General features: G+C 42.8%; 2 protein-coding genes and 1 long non-coding RNA gene across 5 annotated transcripts; 2 read left to right on the top strand and 1 right to left on the bottom strand.

Moving 5' to 3' along the window:
- Positions 1–1206: 1206 nt before the first annotated feature.
- crot (carnitine O-octanoyltransferase) lies at positions 1207–8290 on the top strand. Its single transcript, XM_018686134.2, has 17 exons — positions 1207–1370; positions 2083–2206; positions 2656–2780; positions 2880–3061; positions 3189–3313; positions 3432–3540; positions 3926–4019; positions 4152–4277; positions 4398–4499; positions 4646–4729; positions 4843–4950; positions 5043–5173; positions 5267–5390; positions 5477–5555; positions 5858–5951; positions 6166–6285; positions 6484–8290. Exons 2-17 carry the CDS (start codon positions 2092–2094, stop codon positions 6602–6604), a joined length of 1839 nt encoding a protein of 612 aa, XP_018541650.1. The 5' UTR covers positions 1207–1370; positions 2083–2091; the 3' UTR covers positions 6605–8290.
- On the bottom strand, positions 8280–21962 carry abcb4 (ATP-binding cassette, sub-family B (MDR/TAP), member 4). The gene is made up of 28 exons (XM_018686132.2): positions 21898–21962; positions 21587–21664; positions 20658–20724; positions 19952–20114; positions 19812–19860; positions 19522–19713; positions 19162–19333; positions 18934–19058; positions 18230–18401; positions 18010–18123; positions 16745–16855; positions 16541–16666; positions 15666–15869; positions 15406–15576; positions 15141–15302; positions 14839–15033; positions 14459–14605; positions 14268–14372; positions 13825–13902; positions 13327–13410; positions 12993–13196; positions 12782–12882; positions 12527–12667; positions 11325–11481; positions 11028–11225; positions 10081–10287; positions 9638–9784; positions 8280–9540 (listed from the first exon to the last, which is right to left on the bottom strand). Exons 2-28 carry the CDS (start codon positions 21649–21651, stop codon positions 9334–9336), a joined length of 3864 nt encoding a protein of 1287 aa, XP_018541648.1. The 5' UTR covers positions 21652–21664; positions 21898–21962; the 3' UTR covers positions 8280–9333.
- Positions 12002–13115, top strand: LOC108889593 (uncharacterized). 3 transcript variants are annotated; one of them, XR_001962012.2, is made up of 4 exons: positions 12002–12360; positions 12529–12631; positions 12799–12934; positions 13031–13115. It is a non-coding gene; the product is annotated as an uncharacterized LOC108889593 (long non-coding RNA). The 3 variants fall into 3 exon arrangements; XR_001962013.2 differs by having other exon boundaries at positions 12002–12419; XR_007814604.1 differs by having other exon boundaries at positions 12354–12429.
- Positions 21963–22253: the final 291 nt, after the last annotated feature.

Below are 22253 nucleotides of genomic sequence, written 5' to 3'. Positions count from 1 at the left end.
TTTTGTTCCCCATCACTTAAATCGGAGGCTGGCTAGGAGGAGGCCTCTTAATGGCCAGTGAGAGCAAGAGGATTGATTACAGCAAGCAAACACCTCTCTCAGTGTAGATATGGGCATACTTCAGCCATATTGTAGAAGAAGGTGCATTGATCTCCAGAGTTGCTACTGATACAAATTTGTGTTTTGAGTATTGATACCAGTGTATTTAGGATCAATACAACCCAGCACATGAACACTCTTCTTAGTGCTGCAATATTTGTGTATTGTTGCTGTTGTGTGCATGTGCACAGGGATCATCTTGTTCAGAGAATTCACATATCGAACATTTGTTATTCACCATGAAAAACTGTTTTGTGTTTAAACATGCAAGTAATTAACAGAGAATCATAGAAGAAAATGCTCCATGTTTGGTAAACTGTAAATTAATATAGAAAATATATTCAGAAGTAGAGTGTTAATAATGCATTTCACTCTGGACATGATCACACATTAGCTACTTTTAAATGATAAAAAGACTCAGTATCAGTATTGAACCTGCTGCTGGTATGTTGATGCTGAAAAAGGTTTACAGTGCCTCTGACCTGTGGATCTGTTTGTCTATATTAAAAGTGTTTTAATAATATTTCATAAATCCCCACAATGTGTAGGGATTAAATACTGAATGTAGCTAGTGGTTTTGTCTCAAGTATCATTGTCTCTGTTCTGTTTGTACTAAAGTCCTTGAAGACTAACGTTTTGCAGTACTTACTTATTTGAAATTTCTGTTTTTTCCCACTTTATACTACTACTTCTTTATATTTCAGAAGGAAAGATCGTTTTGTTCTAGGGAGGTGTTGATTCAACTGTATGATCATTTTTGGAGGCTGCACTTTGCAGTGTTGTTGACTTGCACTGCACTATGTGGACAAGTGCTTCTCTTATTCCACTCCATTTATATCAGAGAGGACAGACTTAACAGACACCTCTCTGACAGTAATAATAATAGGAAACCAGTCACAAGGGACATTGTCTACATTTAGCACTTTTACTATTAATAAGTACAATTAATAAGTAGCTTTAAGTACATTGTCCACATTCTAGTTATTTACTTTTACTAAATACTTCCTTCACCGCTGTCAGGTTGCTACAACAGTCATTAAATCACTCCACCTCTGGCCTCTCTGCAGCAGTTCAGATAGTTTCACCCACATTTAGGTCAAGTGCAATTTTCCACGCATGCGCAGAAGGACGTTCCGTGTTGCTAGGCGCAGCGGTTCAGTGGAGTAAAGGTGAGGAGCAGGAGCTGTTGTGACGGGACAACAAAACACCGTATCACAACACATTAGCTGTGTCTGGATGAAGAGAACTGAAGTTAACATATCCTGAAGAAGGTGAGCTGACAGCGGCGCTGTGTTTGAAAGCTAAGAAGTGTGTAAATTAAGTTAAACCCACATATGAAATGTTGTTGTTGTCTTAGCGTTAGCCGATAATCGCAGCGGAGAGGAGCTCAAACACACGAACAACTTAATGTTAATGACGGTAGCAAGTTTAAAGGAACCCGAAATAATCTGCCTTAATTCAGTTCAGAGTTTGGTTGTCTTTTTCTCTGTTGAACTGGGCGTTGATAGTCGAGTTACACAAACAGCTTTTTCAAGTTTTGTGGTCGTTAAAGGAGCTTATGGATTGATTAAAAGGCTTTCATACCATTAGCGAGACAGCACGGGGACTTGTTAAAGGTACACGATATTACACAATAACACTGGGATATTAAAGCTGGCAACGAAAGACACATGCAAATGCTAAACCGACTGTGTTCACAGTGAAATTCAAACAAACAATTCAGAGAAACCTCAGAGGAGGAAGCTTAGACTCTTGTTTTAATCACATATATCACAGAGGATCCACATACATGAGTTGTACTTGACAATAAAAGACGACCAAATACACAGACATTGTCTGTTCACCTACATTCTTCGTCATTCTTAGTTTGTTGTCTGAAGCAAGAATTCGTCGAGATCAAATGAATCATACCCTGTCATACAGGTGACACAGAGCGACGTCTGCCTCAGCTTCATGTCAGTGCAACATTTGTTTGTATTACAGGGAGAAGAAATGGCTAATCATTTGTCAGAGTCACTGCCAGAGCGGACCTTCCAGCACCAAAGCAGCCTGCCTCCCCTGCCTGTACCGTCACTAGAGAGCAGCCTGTTGAAGTACCTGGATGCAGGTAAGATAGTAGCTGCTGTAACTGTTTCAGTTCGGGAAACTTCAAATATTTGCTCAAATGAATTCTGTGTATAACTAGGAAAATTCAGCATTACCTCAACTGGTCACTGTTGCTGTTGTTACTTGTCTTTATATAAATATTTGTACTCCTTTAAATAAAAACCAGAGTTTACTATGTGTGGCGTGTGATTCTGTAATTTTGCCCTTTAGCCTTTAAAAACCCTTATCTTTGGTTTTGAGCTGGTTCCTAGTAAATTTGGCCAAACGTTTAGACATGCAGCTTATACTGTAGGAATGGTATGATACCTTGAAACCTGTAACTGGCTCATGCCCAGCATGACTGATTGTGTGTTTCATACTGACTCAGTATTTTGTACATTTGCATTTCTTACTTGACGGTCCAACGCTGATTCACTGACAGTTTTTTTGTGTTGCCATGTTTTCCTTCAGTTCATCCATTTGCATCTGAGAAAGAGTTTAAGGCTACAGTAGACATTGTGAGAAAATTCCAAGAGGGAGTTGGCAAAGAGCTGCATAAGAAACTACTGCAAAGAGCCAAGACGAAGAAGAACTGGGTGCGTTATTCAGCTGTGAATGTCTTGTTTTGGTCTTACAGATGTCCTCTTTAGCTCTGGGTTTTCGGCTCAGCTGACTGTTTTCTCTTTATTCCTCAGTTGGAGGAATGGTGGTTAGACACAGCGTATTTGGAGGTCCGCATCCCCTCTCAGCTGAATGTGAACTTTGGAGGCCCGGCCCCCTACCTGGAGCACAGCTGGCCTCCTGCAGAGGGAGTTTATCTGCAGAGGGCCAGTATGAGCACATGGTATACACTGCAGTACTGGAACCTGATCCGCACGTAAGACACTCTCACAAGTTGTGTTTTTGTGCTGTGCTGAGCAGAGGTTGCTCGTTTTATACATGAAGCCTTGTAAATATGTAATTTAGTTTTTTTCCTTCTCTTTTTCTTCCTCTGTGTGTTTTAGGGAGAGGCTGGCTCCTCAGAAAGCTGGCAAAACGGCATTAGATATGGACCAGTTCAGAATGCTGTTCTGCACCTGCAAAGTACCTGGAGTGAAGAAGGACACCATCCGCAACTACTTCAAGACAGGTAAAATAAACCCAGCTCTTATCTCTAACCTTCACATGCACCTGCATAAACTTTAGCCCACTTCCTCCGCTCAGATATCACTGTTGCGTAATGTGCACTTTCTACTGCTGTGTCACAGAGAGCGAGGGTCCATGCCCCTCCCATTTGGTTGTGATGTGTCGTGGACGGATCTTCACATTTGATGCACTTTGTGATGGACAAATCCTCACTCCTCCAGAACTTCTCAGGTAGTTACTGTGTACAAGTGCACACACCGCATCAAGAACAAAACCCAAATAGGAAACCTAGTATCCAGAAGAGAAAACGTCCTGGGGGGAGGGGCAGGGGCAGGGCATAGCATGGCATGGAGCCATGGAGCGATCTCCACTAATAACTGTTAGTATTAGTTACTATGGTGAACTGTAGGTTGTATCGTCCCTGACTACTTTCCATTGTACTTCAGTGCTTCGGCAGGTATGACTGTAAATTACCTTCTGTGTGGCATTAAAAAGATCTTTAAATGTCTTAAATTTAATTTGGTGAACAGAGGTCAAAGAAGCATAATTAACTTGATAGAAAGCTCCCTTAGTTCAAAGTTGCCTTTTGTGTTTGTGTATGTGTCAACCTGTGCAGGCAGCTGAGCTATGTGAAAGAGCGCTGTGAGGCCGAGCCAGAGGGAGACGGAGTGGCTGTGCTCACCTCAGAGGAGAGGACTCGTTGGGCGAAGGTAAGGGTGCTCAGGTTTGGAGACATGTTGGCGGGTAAAGTGTAACACAGAGTATGGATGACATTTGTGACATTGGAGAAGTATAACTGAGGCTCAGCGCTGTCAGCATTAATCTGTTTTCTGTCTCTGCAGGCCAGGGAGCATCTAATAAGCATCGATCCACACAATAAGACCATCCTGGAGACCATTCAGAGCAGCCTGTTCGTCATATCTCTGGATGAAACGAAACCCTACTCCACTGCAGAAAACTACACTAATGTACTAGCTCCACATATTTGAATTATTTATGACATGACGAGTCCCTGTCTAAACCGTGTTCTGGCTCCAGGCAAAGAGCTGTTTGTCTAAATTTTCCTCTTTTTTTAATCCTGAGCACAGATGACCATGGAAGCCCTCACAGGAGACCCCACCATCCGCTGGGGAGACAAATCCTACAATTCACTTGTGTTCTCTGACGGCACTTTTGGATCCAATTGTGATGTGAGTTTGTTTGTGTGTTTAGAGAATGTGCAGGATTGTAAAAGCCCAAAAGCAAATAATTCTATTGTGTTAAAACTTAAAAACATAATTGTTAAAGGGATATAAAAAAAGATGAGATCTAAAACTGCGTTCAAATTGCTTTGCAGCATGCACCATTCGATGCCATGGTGCTGGTGTCTATGTGTTGGTATGTGGACCAGCAAATCAAAGCTACAGAGGGCAAATGGAAGGTAAACACTGACTGTTACTTGATTCTGACCATAAACTGAAATATTTCTTATTACTGACAGTTCAGTTCAGATGTGTCTTTTCACTTTGACACACTGATCTTGATGCTTTTTAGGGCTCAGACGCAGTCAGACCCATTCCCCTTCCTGAGGAGATGGTGTTTACTGTGGACGAGAAAATCAGGAGTGACATCAGCCTTGCCAAACATCACTACCTGGAGTCGGTGAGCCAATAATAAACACCGGACTACACTACAAAAACAACCTGTCCACTGTCACAGCTATTTGACCGTCCACTCTGTCTCTGGTTTTGCAGACACAGGATCTGCAGATTGTGTGTTATGCCTTCACTGCATTTGGAAAAGAACTCATCAAACAGAAGAAGCTGCATCCTGACACCTTTGTTCAGCTGGCGATGCAGTTGGCTTATTATCGAATGCACAAAAAGTATGGACCAGTTAAAAATGTGCCCATGTTTTAACTGATATTTGAAAGTGTATGAAGTGAGTGACTCTGCATGTCTCCTCTTCCCTCTCTCAGGCCTGGTAGTTGCTACGAGACAGCAATGACTCGCAAGTTCTACCACGGCAGGACAGAGACGATGCGACCCTGCACCCAGGAGGCCGTGAACTGGTGTACAGCCATGATGGATCCCACATGTGATGTGAGTATGTACGCTTGTGGCAGGGGGAAAATAGATGGGCGCAGTCTTTGCTTATTTCACATGGGACATGATCGTTTTTCTCCCAGGTTAATGCCAAGAGGAAAGCCATGCTGCTGGCCTTCAATAAACACAACAAACTGATGGCTGAAGCCCAGGATGCTAAAGGTTTGTTTATTTAACATTTATGCAGTTTGTTGATATTTCTACATATCATCATTCAGTAGTTAGACCAACCTTTCAAAGCAGCTCTCATTATTCTATTAATGGAAATGATTTTTCCTCTAAAAAACACTTCCAAAAACCAAGGCTGAAGGCAAGAATTTTTACTGGAAATAATTGTGAAATTGTGAAAACAGTATTGAATAAAACATAACACACAGAGTGAAGTTTACGTGTTTGTCCCCATTTTGTTGGAATCGTGACAACTTTTGTTTTTCTGATATCAGCTCATGTGACGTTGTTTCCAGGTTTTGATAGGCATCTCCTCGGCCTGTATCTCATCGCCAAGGAGGAGGGACGTCCCACTCCTGAGCTCTTTGTGGATCCCCTCTACACAAAGAGGTACTAACTGATGAGAAATGACTGCTTTCCTCGCTGTGCCCTGCCCAAAAAAAGCTATTTCATCAGTATGTGTTAAAAGATTTTAAATTGGCACAGCAGGAACAATGTCTTCGTCAAGTCTCTCAGTCCCAGCCACAACTGTTAGTGGTTACACCTGTGTTTCTCTTGTTGTGGTGTGTCATGGTCTGTAACTGGGTTGTGTTTGCGTCTGCAGCGGTGGTGGTGGTAACTTCGTGCTGTCATCCAGTCTGGTGGGCTACACCACAGTTCTGGGGGCGGTGGCTCCCATGGTGCACCATGGCTACGGCTTCTTCTACCGCATCAGAGATGACAGGTAAACAGACAAAACAGAAATCTATTTTCATAAAGCTACTGCCTTCTGAAAACCTCTTGCTTATGATTTCTTTGTTAAGTGTTAAGATTAGTTATTAGGTTTTGGCAAAGTTCATTTCAATACAGCTTCAGTCTCATAAGGAAAGAGTTTGATTTCATAAAGCTGTAATTAAATCCACACTGTCTTTCTTTACTTCAGGATTGTGATTTCCATCTCGGCGTGGAAATCTTGCCGTCAGACAGATGCCGTCACACTATTCAACAACTTCTGTAGCTCCCTGTATGAGATGCTCCACCTGGCCACCACATCTCAGCTATAAGTGCTCACACCCAGCGACAGAGGAGCTGAACACAGGCTAATCTACTCATTTACACGTTTACCTCTCCGTCCTTGTTTGAGCATGAGTGCACAAACAGTTCACAAACCCTCAGTTAATAGCCGACAGCTAGCGATATTCATGTTCTCAGCACAGATCAATGCAAAGGCGTAGACTCAGTGCCTCCAGGTGATATTCACTGATTCTGGCCTTTTAAAAAATCAATTCATTTTTTTGTCTCTTGTAGTGTTAAGTAAGATTCTTTTAGGTGTACATATTTTTCCTCATTCTCTGATTTTTTTGTGATTCTAGTGAACATGTTTAATTTTTCAAAGACATTTCTAATCCACATTTAAGCCGAGCTGATGATGTTGGCTTGTCGTGGGTAGCAACTGAACAGAAAATGAAGATGTTTTAAGGTGGAGCCTTGTAGAAAATAACAGTTTTGGCTTTACTGTGATATAAGAAAGGGCATTCCAATCAAACCACTAAAAATAAGTTTGATAGAAATTAGAGGGTTTGCAGTTATCACTTTTGCCTCACAGCAAGAAGGTTCCAAGTTCGATACCTGTTTTTTTTTTTTGTGTGGAGTTTGCATGTTCTCCCTGTGCCTGCGTGGGTTCTCTCTGGGTACTCTGGCTTCGTCCCACGGTCCAAAGACATGTACATTAGGTTAATTGGTGACAGGCGATCTGTCCAGAGTGTACCCCACCTCTCACCCAATGGCAGCTGGGACAGGCTCCAGCTTCCCTGCAATCCTTTAAGGATAAGCGGTATAGATAATGAATGAATCACTGAATTAATGTTTTAGGTTTTGAATTAGTTCCCCTATGAAAATCCTATGCAGGACTGGAATTTTAAACAACTGCTAAGAAATGCGTAAATATCTCTGGTGTTTGTTTTTGACTCATGTACCCTTATGGTCAAAACTGTACTCAACAAAAGGAAGAAATTAACTTAACTTTGCCTCCCAGTGGTAACTACAGTTCTCCAAGAGGTGTTAATCTTACAATTGAACATGTCTGGACAAGGATTTGATTGGTGTAGTGTCTGTGTAGGCAGGCATCAAATATAGCTTGTCATATCACTTCAGATAAACAGCTGCAGGATACAGTCACAATTTTCTGTCTTAGAACAACTTGCACAGAACAAGGACAAAATCCTTGTATCCTCCTTTAATAAATGGAAAATATGCACAATAGCTACAGCATTACAGCTTTTACTCCCTTACTCAAAGTGTGGGAGGAATTCAACTTTTTGAAACAGAAAAGTTGCCTTCCAGTCTTGAAGGTACAGCACATTGTTTTGTTTTACCTTAGTACATCAGTGAGACTGTTGGTTTGCTGCTTGCTGCGTCTTTCTTTGAACCAAAACCTTACTGACTTGATCACTGCACCTTATGGGCTCTGCACACTGTGCAGCTTTCCTTTATGTGTGTCTTCCTGTAAAAGTTAAAGATGGCTGAATGTTCACATGGTTTTATATTTGGATGACTGCTGTATGACATCACTGAACCTCGATATGTTTTCCCACATTTCTGCTGCATTTAAAGCGTTAATCTGTCTGACTAAGCTTTTGACCAGATTCTACTTCTTTCAAAAGCCCAAATGAAAAGTAGCTTCATATTTTCACTGAAGTGTAACACAGTATGAATGTTCTGACAAATAAAGCTGAGGAATTTTCAATGGTTCATGCATATAAAACTTTATTATATAAGACATCCTCCAAAAACATTAGTAATTCTGTGCATTTGTAGAAACAAAATAAGTCCGTACTTGACTTATGTGGATACAACATCCTCTTAGGTTAAACTGCTCAGGCACCTTGGCTGCTTTATGAACTCAGAATGTAAAAAACATTTATCTAAACAATGAAGCATTCATCAAACTTTCCCAAAACAAATTTCCTGTAGAATATGAGTTATTTGTGATGATGATTCCAGTGTAGATGCGATATAAAATCTAATGAATCCAGTGTATTGTTAGCTGTAATCACTGCATATTTGTTGGAAGTATTTTGCACTTAACAGTAGATGGCACCAAAAATCAACAATACTTAAGACTTCTTCACATCTAGTCGCTCCATCTTGGAGGAAAAAAGACTGACCATAAACAAGTCCCAGTTTACAACGTACAAACTTGAGTGGATATTTCCTAACAAGGACAAAAATAAAGACAACACAAAGGGGTACAATACACGTTGCCTTTTTCACAGCAGCCATTTTGACTTGTCACAGAAGGAGAAGCACAGGTGTCACTAATAACATTCAAGTGTCCCAGTGTGAGGGTGAGCCAGCATGAGCAAAACCAGGACCTTGAAACTGAAGCAGCTAAATGGAACTCAGTCTTTAATTTTCTTTAAATAATTAGATACAAAATTATTTATAATTTTATTTTTTTACACCAGTGCTTTCTTCACTGTGACATGTCAAAATGTCCTCTTGAGAAAAATAATTATAAAACACAGACGTTTGGCTTTTGACTGAAAGGTCATTTGTCTTAACACAACCAAACTGTACGACCCAGTGAGTTACAGCTGCAACACAGACCAGGCAGGGACACAGTCCAACTCTCAACTGTCCCACCGAAGCTGCTCAGTCTGAATCTGTAGAGATACACAAACGTGAGTGTGGGGAGTTGATGACAGAAAGGCTCAGGTGTTTCATCCAGTCCTTTGGAAACTAATAATCGGTGTATTATTGCTCTTTGTTGTCCTCTCCCTATCCTCTCCTCTCAGTCCCTCCCGTGGCCCATCTGCGTGGTGACCAGCATGTGGTACACTCCCTTCTTGGCCAGCAGCTGTTGATGCGTCCCCTGCTCGACCACGACTCCTCCCTGCAAGACGGCGATACGGTCTGCGTTCTGGATGGTGGACAGGCGGTGAGCCACGATGATGCACGTCCTGCCCTTGCTGGCCTGGTCCAGCGCCTCCTGCACCACCTGCAGAGAGAGCAGAATGACAACAGTTACATCTTTAATTTTCAGATCCACTTTCTCTATTGATTTGAGCGTCATTCGTGAGAAGGAGTCACTTCACCTTCTCGCTTTCAGTGTCGAGTGCGGAGGTGGCCTCGTCCAGCAGCAGCAGTTTAGGGTTGCGGAGGATGGCTCGGGCTATGGCTACACGCTGCTTCTGTCCACCCGACAGCTGTGTTCCTTTGTCGCCCGCCTGAGTGTTGTATTTCTGCTCACGCAAACACAGAGAGACGGGGGGGAGGCATGCAATGGTGTTACTATAGATTGCCAAAATAATGGATGCTGTTTTTCATTGTAAATTCATTCATTTATTGTTAACAAAAAATCATTTGTTGCTGTTATATAATCCTTGGCACAATGACAGCCACCATATCAAAGTTAGAACGATTTATCTGTGTGACTCAGACCTTGAGATGTTGTAAAAACAAATTTTAAAAAATCACACTGCCCTTATTTTTTGCTTAGTCATCCCTGAGAACAAAGCATTATTGAAACATCATTTACCTGTGGCAGTTCTTCTATGAAATTGTGAATGTTGGCTGCTTTAGCAGCTGCTTGTATCTCCTCCATGGTGACGGTGCGGCTGTTGTCTCCATAGGCGATGTTTTCTGCCAAAGTGCAGTCGAACAGCACGGGCTCCTGGGATACGATGCCAATCTGGGATCTCAGCCAGTGAATATTCAGGTCTTTAACGTTTACTTTGTCCAGCAGCTGAAGGAGAAAATGACGGCAGATAGTTAGTGACTTTTTGATTCACTCACAATCTTGACATTTTGTTACCTTTCAAGTTGGGCTGAGGGTGCAACATTTGCACCTTAAATATTTATTCTCATATTGGCTCTGTTTTGATCTCCACCTAATCCTGGTGTAATTAAGTGGCTCTTTAGTCTCTTAAAGCTTCACTATGAGCAGGTGGTGTACAGTGGAGTTTTTAGGGCTGAAAATAGGTTTTTCTGGGCAAAATAAAGGGTAATTAGAGCACTGAATGTGAAAACAATCCAGTTGTGGGCCGGAAAAACAAAGAGCTGAAAGATGCTTACATGTGAGTTTGGCACTGTGAGCAGCCTCTCTCACAAGTCATTAATATGAAAGCACTGATCATTTGAAAAGTCAACAAATCACTGCTGATGAGGATTTAGAAATGAAAATATTTCAAAACAGATTAGCAGAAGAAGATAGCGGTAACATTATTATGAGAACATGGCAGACCAGGAGACAACAGTAACTATTATTCTTTCCTTTCTCACAGGACTGTCAGCAACAACAGTTATGTCATCAAGATAAAGTGGACTGGGTAGTGCTATCTAGATAAAAACACACACGCTACACAGGCCTCATAATGTCTCAAGGTCCAGTATAGTGCTGTAAAGCAGCCATAAACTCTCTGACCAGCTAACCATTAGCTAAGTGACAGTAGGTAAAGAGGCGCGGGCGTGTGTTTGTTCTCTCACCACTCTCCCGTCTCTGGGGTCGTAAAACCTCTCCAGCAGCTGGATGATGGTGCTCTTTCCACAGCCGCTGCTCCCCACCAAGGCCAGCGTCTCTCCCTTCCTCACCTTCAGGTTCAGCCCTTGGAGGATGGGCAGATGGGATCGTGAAGGGTAGTTGAACCTGACGTCATCCAGTTGCACGTTACCGTCAAATTTGTCCTGGAGTTTTCAGGAGATGAGACAAGAGAGTGACATGTTAGCATGTGCGTTAATGAGCTGTACTGTCAGTATTGTGTTTGGGCGGGGGGCACTACATACCGGTTCCTCTCCCTCGTGTGAAAGATTATCAATGGCGGGCTCTTTGTTCAGGAGCATCATGAGGTGGGAAGCTGACATTTTGGCCTTGGCGTAGTTTGGAGCAAAGGAGTTGGCCTCTCCAACTGCCATGGCACCGTACAGAACAGCCGAAATCACACTGGGAGAGGAAGTTAAATTATTAGTGTGTGAAATATTCACATCCCAAATACATTCTTTTATGATTGCATGACTAAGCCAAATAGACATCTGAGGATTTACAGTGCATGTGTTTGTATAAAATGCTGTGAGAGGTGAGGAGTTAATATTTCTGTGTTTTATAGTTTTAGTCCGTCAGAAGCTCAAGGTGCGATGGACTTTGGATCACCTCTTTGTATAACAGGTAGACTTAGACTAGACTTTATTGATCCTTTGGGATGACTCCCTCAGAGAAATTAAGTTTCCAGCAGCTTATACAGACAGAAGCAGTACACAGGACAGTTTGTAAAACAGGTATAGAGAATATAATAAAAAAAATAAACAATAAACAGTAAACTCTTAATAGGATTAAAAAAAAGCACCGTAAACTCTTAACTAAATATACAACTATAAATAGAATAAAATAAGAATGAGGTAGGATAAATAAATATGGAGAACTGTATACGGCCTGTGGTTAAATTAAATTATTGCACTGTGGCGGAGGATGAGGTTATTGAGTGTCCGGGTGGGTTATTGCACATTAAGTGGCTACCACTCCTTCCCTTCTGTCCTCTGTACTCTATCTCCTCCTCCCCCCAAGTGAGGAGTTGTATAGCGTGATGGCATGATGGACAAAGGAGTTCTTAAGTCTGTTGGTCCTACACTTGGGCAGGAGCAGTCTTTCACTGAACTGGTAGAACACAAACGAAGGTGGTGGCTCCTCCCAACCATGACACTGAATGATGCTACCATCCTGAAACACGTGTATGTGTGTGTCTGTTTGATAACCAGGGGCACAGGTGTCTTTGTGTGGCCACGTGATCTCAGTGTGTAGCCCGCACATTTACTGCTTCAGCCCAGGGTAATGATTAAAAGCCAAATAAACAGCCTCTCCTCCCTGCAGGAATGCTTCGGTCTGATGTAACCTACTGTAATCCACCAGCGCACAGACATCTTCCCTATCATAAAATAAAACATGTTCTGGCTTGTTAATGTCCTGATTAAGTGACAAGATGATGTTTACTCACAGGAATACCCCCTCGACGTCCATCCTTCCCGTCTTAATGAGCCAAGCTCCAAATCGGAAGCAGCCGGCATAAGCGAAGTAGATCATGGCCTGGGAGAAGGAGAAGGTAAGACCGTACACATGGGCTTTTTTCTGGGCGTTCCTGTGCAGAGGGTGAGAGAAACCCATCAAATTAAATGTGATTAAAACACAGATATAATTTTTGTTAATGTATCTAATGGTGCATCTGTGGTTAAAATAATGTCACTTCTCGTACTTATATGGCACTGTGAGGTTCTCCTGATACAAAGACTCAAACTTGGGTTCTCTGGTGAGAGAGGCGACAGTACGGATATTCTCGATGGCCTCTGTAGCAATCTGTAGAGACGCACCACACAAACGTTACTGTAAACCTACTGAATATCACAAGGTCAGTCATTAAAAAAAGGAAATTGCATACGAGTCTCACACTGGCACCGAACCCTCACCTTTCCAGCCTTCTCCAGCTCCTTCTTGTCTTCTGCAGCGTGTCCCGTGAGCATCTTCATCGACACGGCTCCGGCCACCGCCATGACGGGAACCACAGCCAGGACGAGCAGGGTCAGCTCCCAGCCGTACACAAAGGAGATGATCACACTGGTGCCCATGTTGGCAAAGTTCTGGGCCAGCGTGGCCATACGAACCCCTGTAGCCTGAGCAGATGAGAAAGACGAGAATAAAAAAGTGGTTCGCTGATTTTATTTAGACGATCCGTGGTGGTCGTCTTTGTCAAATAGTTTTGTTCTGTTTTGTTATGTGGGCACGAACGCAGTTGAGACCTACCCCTTGCACTTGTGCAGCATCTGTGGCCAGTCTTGTAGTGAGTGCTCCAACACTGTTTTTGGGGTCATCATACCAGCCGAGGTCCTACAGAGAAAAACAAAAGGAAAGAAGGAAAAAAAAGGATGGAACCTTTTCCAGTAGCTAAAATATTTGGCTTAAAAAACCCCCAAAACATATTAATTACTAAATAATCAGCAATCAAAATAAAAGTTTTGGGGAAAAAAAACACCCTCAGTTATTTTTAATGAGAATTGTGTGGGGTGTGGTTCAGTCAGCTATTACTGACTAAACATTTTTTTATTCCAATGTTGTGAAATACATGAAATCAGCCTTCTCCAACTGAGCCATATATATTACATCAAAATCATATTACATCAAATCACCGCTCTGCTAATCTCACCTGCTGGGTGCTGGCAGAAGAAGCAAACTGTTTTTACTAATTCAGAACCAGTTCCTCTGAAGAAACATGTACATGCCTCTCATTTCAGTTACACGCACCTGTCTCATCATGGCCTTGAAAGCCCCGAGTCGCAGTTTCAGGGTGAGAATTTCTCCAGATTTACCAAAACAGTAACCCTGTGTAAAAACGTTTACAAACAGAAGACATTAGCACAACTGGATATTGTATAATTGTATATGTACTAAGTAAAGAGAACAAGCAGAAGTTTAGCTTAGCACAAAGGCTAGAAACAAAGGGAAACAGCTAGCCTGGTCCTGTCCAAAATTTTGTTACCTTTGGACAGTCTCTATGCTAAGCTAAGCTAACCAACCGCAGGCTGTGTAGACACGAGAGTGATATTTATAGTCTCAGCTAACTCTCTGTAAGACAGCAAATGAGCTTATTTCCAGAAATGTCAAACTATAACTTTGAGGCCAGTGAACACAACTGGGAAATTAATGTCGGTCAACATGCGTGCGTCTGTGTCTGTATACATGTATACCTGTAGGAACATGGTGAAAAATGATACGCCTCCAATAGCAGCAAACATGAGGGAGAAGAAAGTGGATTTCATCCTGATATCATCTGGGTCTGGTTCTGCAAACACCTGAGAGGAGAGAAAGACATTTTTAGCGTTCTACAAAATCTGACAGGTGTTGGACATGAGACATTAAAATAATATGAGTAACATACAGTGATGATCTTGGAGAAGATGACAGCAAAGAGTGGCTGCATTGCTCCATTGATGATGGCACAGATGGTCCCGACCAACATGTACGGCCACTCAGAGAGGTTGAGACGCATAATTTTAAGGAACGACACGGGGGGGACATTTTCATCCTGCAGACAGAGAAAGAGCTGAGATATGTCTTCCTTTTCTCTGCCTCTCTCCCTTTTTTTTCTTTGGGAAGAGGTTCAGAAAAAAGTGGCTGGCTGAAAAACCTGAACGAGCAAGCAACTGATCAAACAAGAGACTGGAAATCATTCTAACCATTCAAGCAAAACAAAGCTATAGCTAAGCGTTCAGGCAAATAAAAGAGGGGAGGTGGTGGAGTCCTGCTTTGACCTCTCACCTCATCTGCCTTGTCCTTGTCATCCGTGAACTTTTCTTTCTCCTCTTTCTTTCCCTCCGAGGCGAAGGAGGAGCCTCTAGTGGACTTCCTCCTGAACAGCGAGGTCTCAGAGAAGGACTGGACTAATGGGCTCTTCTCGTCTGCAGACAGCTCATACTCGGCCTCCTCCTCTTTCTCCTCGGCTTTCTGAAAGGTCTGCGGTGAGCACAGAGGGGAGGAAACCACAAACATGAACAATATCAAAGACAGACCATTTAGAAATCAAGTTTCCCATGTACCAAACTGGAGTGTGGGTGTGTTACCTGCATGGTGACAAGCGTGTGGTAGACTCCCTGTTTTTCCATCAGCTCACTGTGAGTCCCCAGCTCTACAACTTCACCCTTCTGGAAACCAGCGATGACGTCAGCGTTTCTGATGGTCGACAGGCGGTGAGCCACGACTATGGTGGTGCGACCCAGCCGGACCTGCAGACAAAGACACGTGTCTCAGTTTTTGTGTTTAAAGGAGTTAAAATATTCATTTATACATACAACATGTTTGCAGTTGGCCTGTTTTCATATTAGTGACCTTGTCGAGTGCAGCCTGTACGATGGTCTCACTCTCAGCATCAAGAGCAGACGTGGCTTCGTCCAGCAGGAGGATTTTGGGGTTGCGGACCAGAGCTCGGGCAATCGCGATCCTCTGTTTCTGTCCCCCACTCATCTGAGTCCCTCGGTCTCCAACCTGCGTCTCGAACTTCTGCTCAATGACAAGACTCTCAGTATTAGCAAGTGGCAGAACAAAGTTCTCCGCAAGCACGGACAGGGAAGTCATAAGTGCACTCATACATCTGGAAGTTTCATGATGAAGTCGTAAGCGTTGGCCTCCTTGGCGGCTTGTTCGATCTCACTCTGAGTCACGTCGGGCCGACCGTATCTGATGTTCTCAGTGATGGTGGTGGCAAAGAGGATGGGCTCCTGACTCACAACTCCGATCATCTCCCTCAGGTAGCGGATGTTAAGAGTACGGATGTCGTGTCCGTCGATGCACACCTACAACAAGGGAGCCACACAGACAAAGCCTGTAATTTAACCCTCTGGTGCATAGCGGTCACCACAGTGGACAGCTACTAAAAAGTAACTTTCTCTTTAATGCATTGGTTTCTATGGTGGAACTGCATATCAGCCCAATTCATTTTTACAGTAAATTCACAATGTTTTATGTTGAGTGCTCAGGCGCATGTAGTCCACTGGACTGGTCTGTAACTTTATGAAAAAAAATCATATTTTTGGGAAAAAAAAGTTGAACATTTTTTTCATGTCCTGAGAAGAATAAAAACACTTCAGAAAAAAATCTTGACCAAGGCTTTCATAATTCATGCATCAGAGGGTTAAATCGGCACACACCCATGCATATTTGAACCAGTATCTCTTGTCTTGTTAAAGGAATAGTTTCACATTTTGAGAAATCCTATTCACTCTCTTGCAGTTTGTTGTGTCTCTTTATTGTAAAGCACCAGTTTTTGATGAGGAAGACAAATGTGTGCAAATAAAAATGACACATCTCTGGTTCTGCTGCATCGATTTTGATCCTTTGTTTTTTAACTGTCCACTGTGAATCCGACAGTGTTACTTGAGTGCAGTGCTAAATCAGTGGAGTACTATTTATGGTGGCAAAAACTGAATCAATCCTAAGAGTGAAGTGCTTTTTAAGTATCACTTACGGATCCTTCCTGGGGATCGTAGAACCTCTGCAGCAGCTGGATCGTGGTGCTTTTGCCACAGCCGCTGCTGCCCACCAAGGCAATGGTCTGTCCACTCTTCACGCTCAGAGACATGTTATTTAAGATCTACAAATGATAATAATATTAGTTAGGAGACACGGTTTGATGTAATATAATGACTATGGATGTCTGTGGGGAACATACTTGGACATCCGGTCTCGAGGGGTAGGTGAAGTTAATGTTCTTGAACTCTATGTTTCCTTTGATGGAGTCAGGCTTGTAGCCGGCCTCCGAAAAGCTGTCGATACTCGGCTTCTGTTGAGACAAGAGTCAACAACATTTGCCTTTACTTCTGAAACTCAGCACCGTTTTGGTTTGTAGTTTGGCCACAGAGGGATAAAAAACCTGATTCTTATCATAACCTCAAACAGACAATGGCAGGAAGGCTGTTAGCCCCTCAGGTTAGGGTGAGCATATTTAACAAGGCTACTGTTTATTTCCACAGCCCTTTGTGTTCTCACTGCTTCTACTCAGTACACTAACACGCGCACACACACAGGCGCGTTCGTTATTCTCTGCTTTGCTGCTGATGAAAGTTGAGTTGAATTTTTATGAAGTTTTGTGTCCCTCTGCGGGGCCTCACCCTGCAGTATTTAAGACTGGACTGTAAAGTTTCACATCACACAGACATAAAAATAGACATAAGATAGAGACAGTAATAAATGCTTTAATTAAGTCTCCAAAGATTATAAGTTCACTGGGAAAGAGCTCTAAAGTTTAGGACCCCAAAGGCACAGTCTGCTGCAGTTTTGAGCTTGGAGCTAAAAAGCCCTGAGAGGAGATTTCCTCCTTTTTCAGTTTTGCTTAAGGCTGTGTGCACGCTAATTTGTGTTCACATGCAAACAGATATGCTACTCAGCTACTCATTAGTCTGCAGTTTCCTGTCCTGTGTTTGTAATTTGCGTTGTCCTGTTGAACAATTAACAGGTGCACCATCAAGTGAATGCAGGCCTGCCCCCAGAATAACATCAGTGGATGTATAGACCACTTTAAATGCCACAGATGTTAGATCCGTGACGAGGAAGCCTCTGTACGTGTGATAGCGGTTCAGCATTTTCATCTACTGTAATCCCATTGCTCGAGTTTGAATTATTTTTCTGTAAATGAGTTGGATTCAGTCAGAGGAAGTAGATTCACAATAAGTTCAGGGGGAGGGGGGGGAGCTGCAGCTGTGCATCAACCAAATGACCTGCAATCTTTGCTCTCGCAGCAGGTGCTCCAATTAGAGCAAAATCCAACATCTCATTAGTGACTCCAGGTTGTCGGCTGCATCAAAGAAACTGCCCAGAGTGCCAGAGCACAGCGGTGCATGTTCAGTAATGCAAACTGACAACTGTCCGGCAGCAAAGAGATTTTTAAAAAAGTGATATTTTCTCTTAACATTTGGCAGAGGATGTTGCATTACTTACATGATCAATAATGCTGTATACTTTATGTGCAGCTCCACGGGCGCTGGCAAAAGTCTGGATGTTAGGAGAGGTCTGTCCCAGAGTAAAGGCTCCGATAAGCACAACGAAGAACACCTGAAGACACACACACACACACACATACATCAGTGTGAGCTGCACCAAACTTCCTCTTCAGTGCCTCCTTTGTGTTTAAAGATTCAGTCATAATGTGTCTACTCACAGTGAGCACGCTCCCGATGGTGTACTCCCCGCTCAGGACGAGGGTACTGCCGTACCAGAAGGCCAGAGCGTACGACAGGTAGATCATGAGGAAGGTGAAGCCCATGGCCATGTTAGCAGAGAGCGCCTTCTTTATTCCCATTCTCTTGGCATCCTCCAAGTTTTTATGATATCTGTGATCCAACACACATACACACACACACACACACACACACACACACACACACATATAAAAAAGCAAAGTTAGGGCTAAATATATTGTACAACTGAAATTAGATTGCAGTGACAGCAGGGTCCCTCAGCAAAGACAAATGAAGCGTTACCATCTGCAGAAAATGGTAATTCAATTTTTTTTGGCGGGGGGGTTTTATTCAGTTGCAGCCTTTGTTTGGGCTTTTTCACATGACTATGATCACTTTAGAGGACAATATTCATTTGCCCTGCGCTGATGTTTTTCTCTATAGAGTACAATATAATCACATTCATTCCCATCAGATTTGTACAATATTTATTCAAAATTTTAGGGCAACGCTTTAGGCAACACACTAGGTCAAAAATTACCTAGAAATGTGATTACAAATAAATCATAATTATTATTATGACAACAGATTTATGAATAACTATAAGTAAGAAGCTGAATATTTTTCTCACTTTTTGAGGGATTTCGATTTGTTTTAGTTTGATAGTGTAACACAGTGTGCACACCTTTTGATCTCTCTGTCCTGACCGCTGAAGGCAAACACTGTCCTGATGGCAGAGAGCACCTCCTCTGCTACAGCTCCAGCTTTGGCATATGCAGTCTGCTCTTTAGTTGTGAAGGCCGCCAGCACCTAGCCAGACAAAAGGGACGTAATATTAAGAATACCTGCGGAGGCCTTCGTCCTTATGATCAAGGGAAAGGCAGAGACATGGACAAAGACAACATGAGCTCACCTTACTAAAAACTGCAGCTGAGACGCCTAGCGCAGGGCTCACAGCCAGGATGACCAGGGTGAGCTTCCAGCCTTTGGTGAAGCCGATGATGAAGGATGAGAAGAAGGTGGTGAAGGCCTGGACCAGCATCCCCGCCTTGTCACCGATACCCTCTTGGATCTTATAGACATCACTACACATGCGCAAAATAAACAACATTTCCACCAGGACTGCCACATTTATGAATTACAAATGGAACAAAAACCATTTACTGTTATCATCATCAAATATTCACTGGATCCAGCCACTCACTAGAGCATTACACTCAGATTAAAATGAGTAATATGAAATAAGAGTGTGTGTGTTTTTTTTGTCACCCACTCTGTGAGACGAGTGTTGAGCTCTCCGGTCTCGTTGACATCGAACCAGCCGATGTCCTGCTGCATGATGCGGTGGAAAAACAGCTTGCGGATGCGTCTGACCTGCCGCCCGGCCGCCAGGGTCCAGAAGGACACCTGCAGGTAGGCCGCCACCAGCACCATGAACCCCATGATGGAGTAGTAGATGGCGTAGCTGTGAGGACAAAAGTGTTGTGACGTATCAACGTTAAAAACTGAGTCAACCTGACAACTGCAGCTTGCTGTGTTTGTGCTGATGGTGTGAAGTCTTACACATTCATGTCCTCTTGCAAGGTGCTGTTTATTTTTATGCCGGTCAGGTCTGAAGACACAAAGTGACAAAAGACATTGTTAACAGGTATTAGACCACTTCTTAATTATCATTTGTCTATTGCCTGTAACCAAAAACTCACTGAGGCTGCTGAGGTTCGTATGGGACAAGATGGTGTCCTTCACAAAGCTGTCTGTCATGTCACCAAACACAATGCACATGAGAGGGAGCACCACCCCGTTGGCCATGGCCATCAGTGTCCCAGTAAGGATCATCACAATGTCCCAGGTGTCTGCAAACCTGAACTATACCCACATAAAAAAGAAGGAGTGTGGAAAGAGAGAGCAGTGAGAGATCAGTATCTGTATCTCGTGGATGCACCTGATAATTTGCCGGGGGTAAGAATTTCGGATTACGAAATCGGAATGGGAAAAAACTTTAAACTCTAAGAAGCCATTATATTCTCACAGCAGGGGACTGGCCGAGTCCACCCAAACAACAGGAGGATGTGCCGCACTCCCATCCTCTCTCCCCACTTCCCCTCTTACTTCACACACTCTCTCACACACACACACACACACGAGCGCACACACATCTTGCTGTTGTGCTTGTAAAATCATACCACTTGCAGCCTTGCAACATAACCAGTTACCAGATTTCACTGCCTGGGGATTAATGAAGTGTCATCTGATCTTATAACATCAGTCTTTACCCACTGACCTCAGGCTGATCTCAAACACACTTAGAAAAATCAACACTGCTTTTCCTGTTTTCTGGCCTTTGTACACACACACACACACACACCTGGTCCTGACAGAGAGAGATCACAGTGTGATGACTGAGCTTACCACAGTGATGGGGCCGACCATGGGCTCCTTTGGTGCTTTTTCTTTTTTGCCATCCTTCTTGTTCTCACTAGAGGAGTCATACATAAAAAATATGGTGTCAAATATAAAATCTGGATGCTTTTTATTTGGCAAGAGAACAACTGAGACACCTGTTAAGTTATGAAGTTCTGAATTGCAGGGGTGAAAGAAATATACTTCATACACTGCCGAATAACCAGAGTTTTGCAAAGGCAGCACATGATAAATTAGATAACTAGTTTTACTAGTTATGTATATGGACAGAGCAGATGTTACGGTTTATTAGCCTCACAACAGCAGACAGTATCAAAAAGGAGTTAGGTACAGAAATAGAGGACGTGGCTTTGATTGAGACATTTGATTTTGTTAACTCTTGTTCTACCAGACTTACTCCATGGCTATGCCTCATAACCGAACAAAAGAGTATTGGAACCAAGTATTTAGTCTTCTTTCAAAGGAACTCAACATTCAGATAATGCCAGATACTATTTTGATCGTTCTCGTAACTTCCTGGAGGTCAAGTAAACTCCAGATTACACAGCTACAACCCCTGTCCTATGGCATACTTCCTACTGCAAAATCCCTCATACTGATGATCTGGAAAAAGAAAGAAACAGTGGCTGACTATATTAACAGATACTTTGCCTCTGGTCAGGATTAGATACCTCAAGGGCAAGCTTAACCAATGTGGAGGGAAAAAAAAAATCTGGGAACCATTACTGTTATATTTGGAGATAGAGACATTTGAAAACGAATAAAATGAGATAAAATAACTGTAGTGGAGTAAAACTTACAATATTATCTCAAAGTATCTCAAAACTGTACTTTAGTGCTTCAGTAAATGTGCTTAGTCTCTTTATTGGTAATGTTTAAAATCATCACTCCATCACACAGAGTTAGCGTGAGTTTACCTTATATCCCCATTTTGTCCCGCTTTGGCTGCGGACAGCATTTCCATCTCGTCCTTCTCATCCATGTCTGGGTCCTGTCTGAGGAAGAGGGCCCCGTTTACATTTCACAGCAAAATCTAAACCACTTACATAATCGTTTTTAAAATAAGACCACAGAGGAAGAAAAGCCTATTTACATGATCATTTCTGGACAGCAGCCTAAAATTCAAAGCTCGTTAACACAATCAAATTAAAAGTCAATATGAAATACACATAAAAATAGAGTAGATTAAATAGAAATAGAACAGATTCAAAGTCAGGTAAAGACTCACTGTTTCTCTGCCGTTATCCCTCCAGACCCCTCGCACTCTGCCGGTCAATTTTTGACAGAGGTGGAGATCATACATTCTGGAGGAGGCTGTCCCGTCCGTCATGTCCCACCCTCCCCTCCTCTCCTCCCCTCTTCCTCACCCTCCTCCTCACGTGGCTTTATGGCAGCTTTCCTATCGCAGGATGATGAGCCTCGATGGGAAACGAGAGCGCTGACTCGGACTCTCGTCCGCTTTATTCCTCAGATGAAATCATCTGCACATATGACATGGTCGTGTCTCTGCTGGATGGTGGAGAGTCAGCTGAAGAGTCTCCCGGCCATGCAAGCTGAACGAGGGTTTATAGGAAGTAATTGATT

Source organism: Lates calcarifer, linkage group LG15, assembly GCF_001640805.2.
Source record: "Lates calcarifer isolate ASB-BC8 linkage group LG15, TLL_Latcal_v3, whole genome shotgun sequence".
NCBI classification, from domain to species: domain Eukaryota; kingdom Metazoa; phylum Chordata; class Actinopteri; family Centropomidae; genus Lates; species Lates calcarifer.
The sequence above is the reverse complement of the archived record's forward strand: the minus strand, read 5'-3'. Positions and strand labels throughout refer to the sequence as shown.

Bases quoted from the DNA above. Each gene is read 5' to 3' on its own strand.
- crot (XM_018686134.2), top strand. From the start codon at position 2,092: ATGGCTAATCATTTGTCAGAGTCACTGCCAGAGCGGACCTTCCAGCAC. The intron at 4,278-4,397 runs GTACTAGCTCCA...TCCTGAGCACAG, and splicing joins CTGCAGAAAACTACACTAAT to ATGACCATGGAAGCCCTCAC. The intron at 4,951-5,042 runs GTGAGCCAATAA...CTGGTTTTGCAG, and splicing joins AACATCACTACCTGGAGTCG to ACACAGGATCTGCAGATTGT.
- abcb4 (XM_018686132.2), bottom strand. From the start codon at position 21,651: ATGGATGAGAAGGACGAGATGGAAATGCTGTCCGCAGCCAAAGCGGGA. The intron at 13,903-14,267 runs GTATACATGTAT...GTTTTTACACAG, and splicing joins TTTTCACCATGTTCCTACAG to GGTTACTGTTTTGGTAAATC. The intron at 10,288-11,027 runs GTGAGAGAACAA...TTTCTCCTTCAG, and splicing joins ACCCCAGAGACGGGAGAGTG to CTGCTGGACAAAGTAAACGT.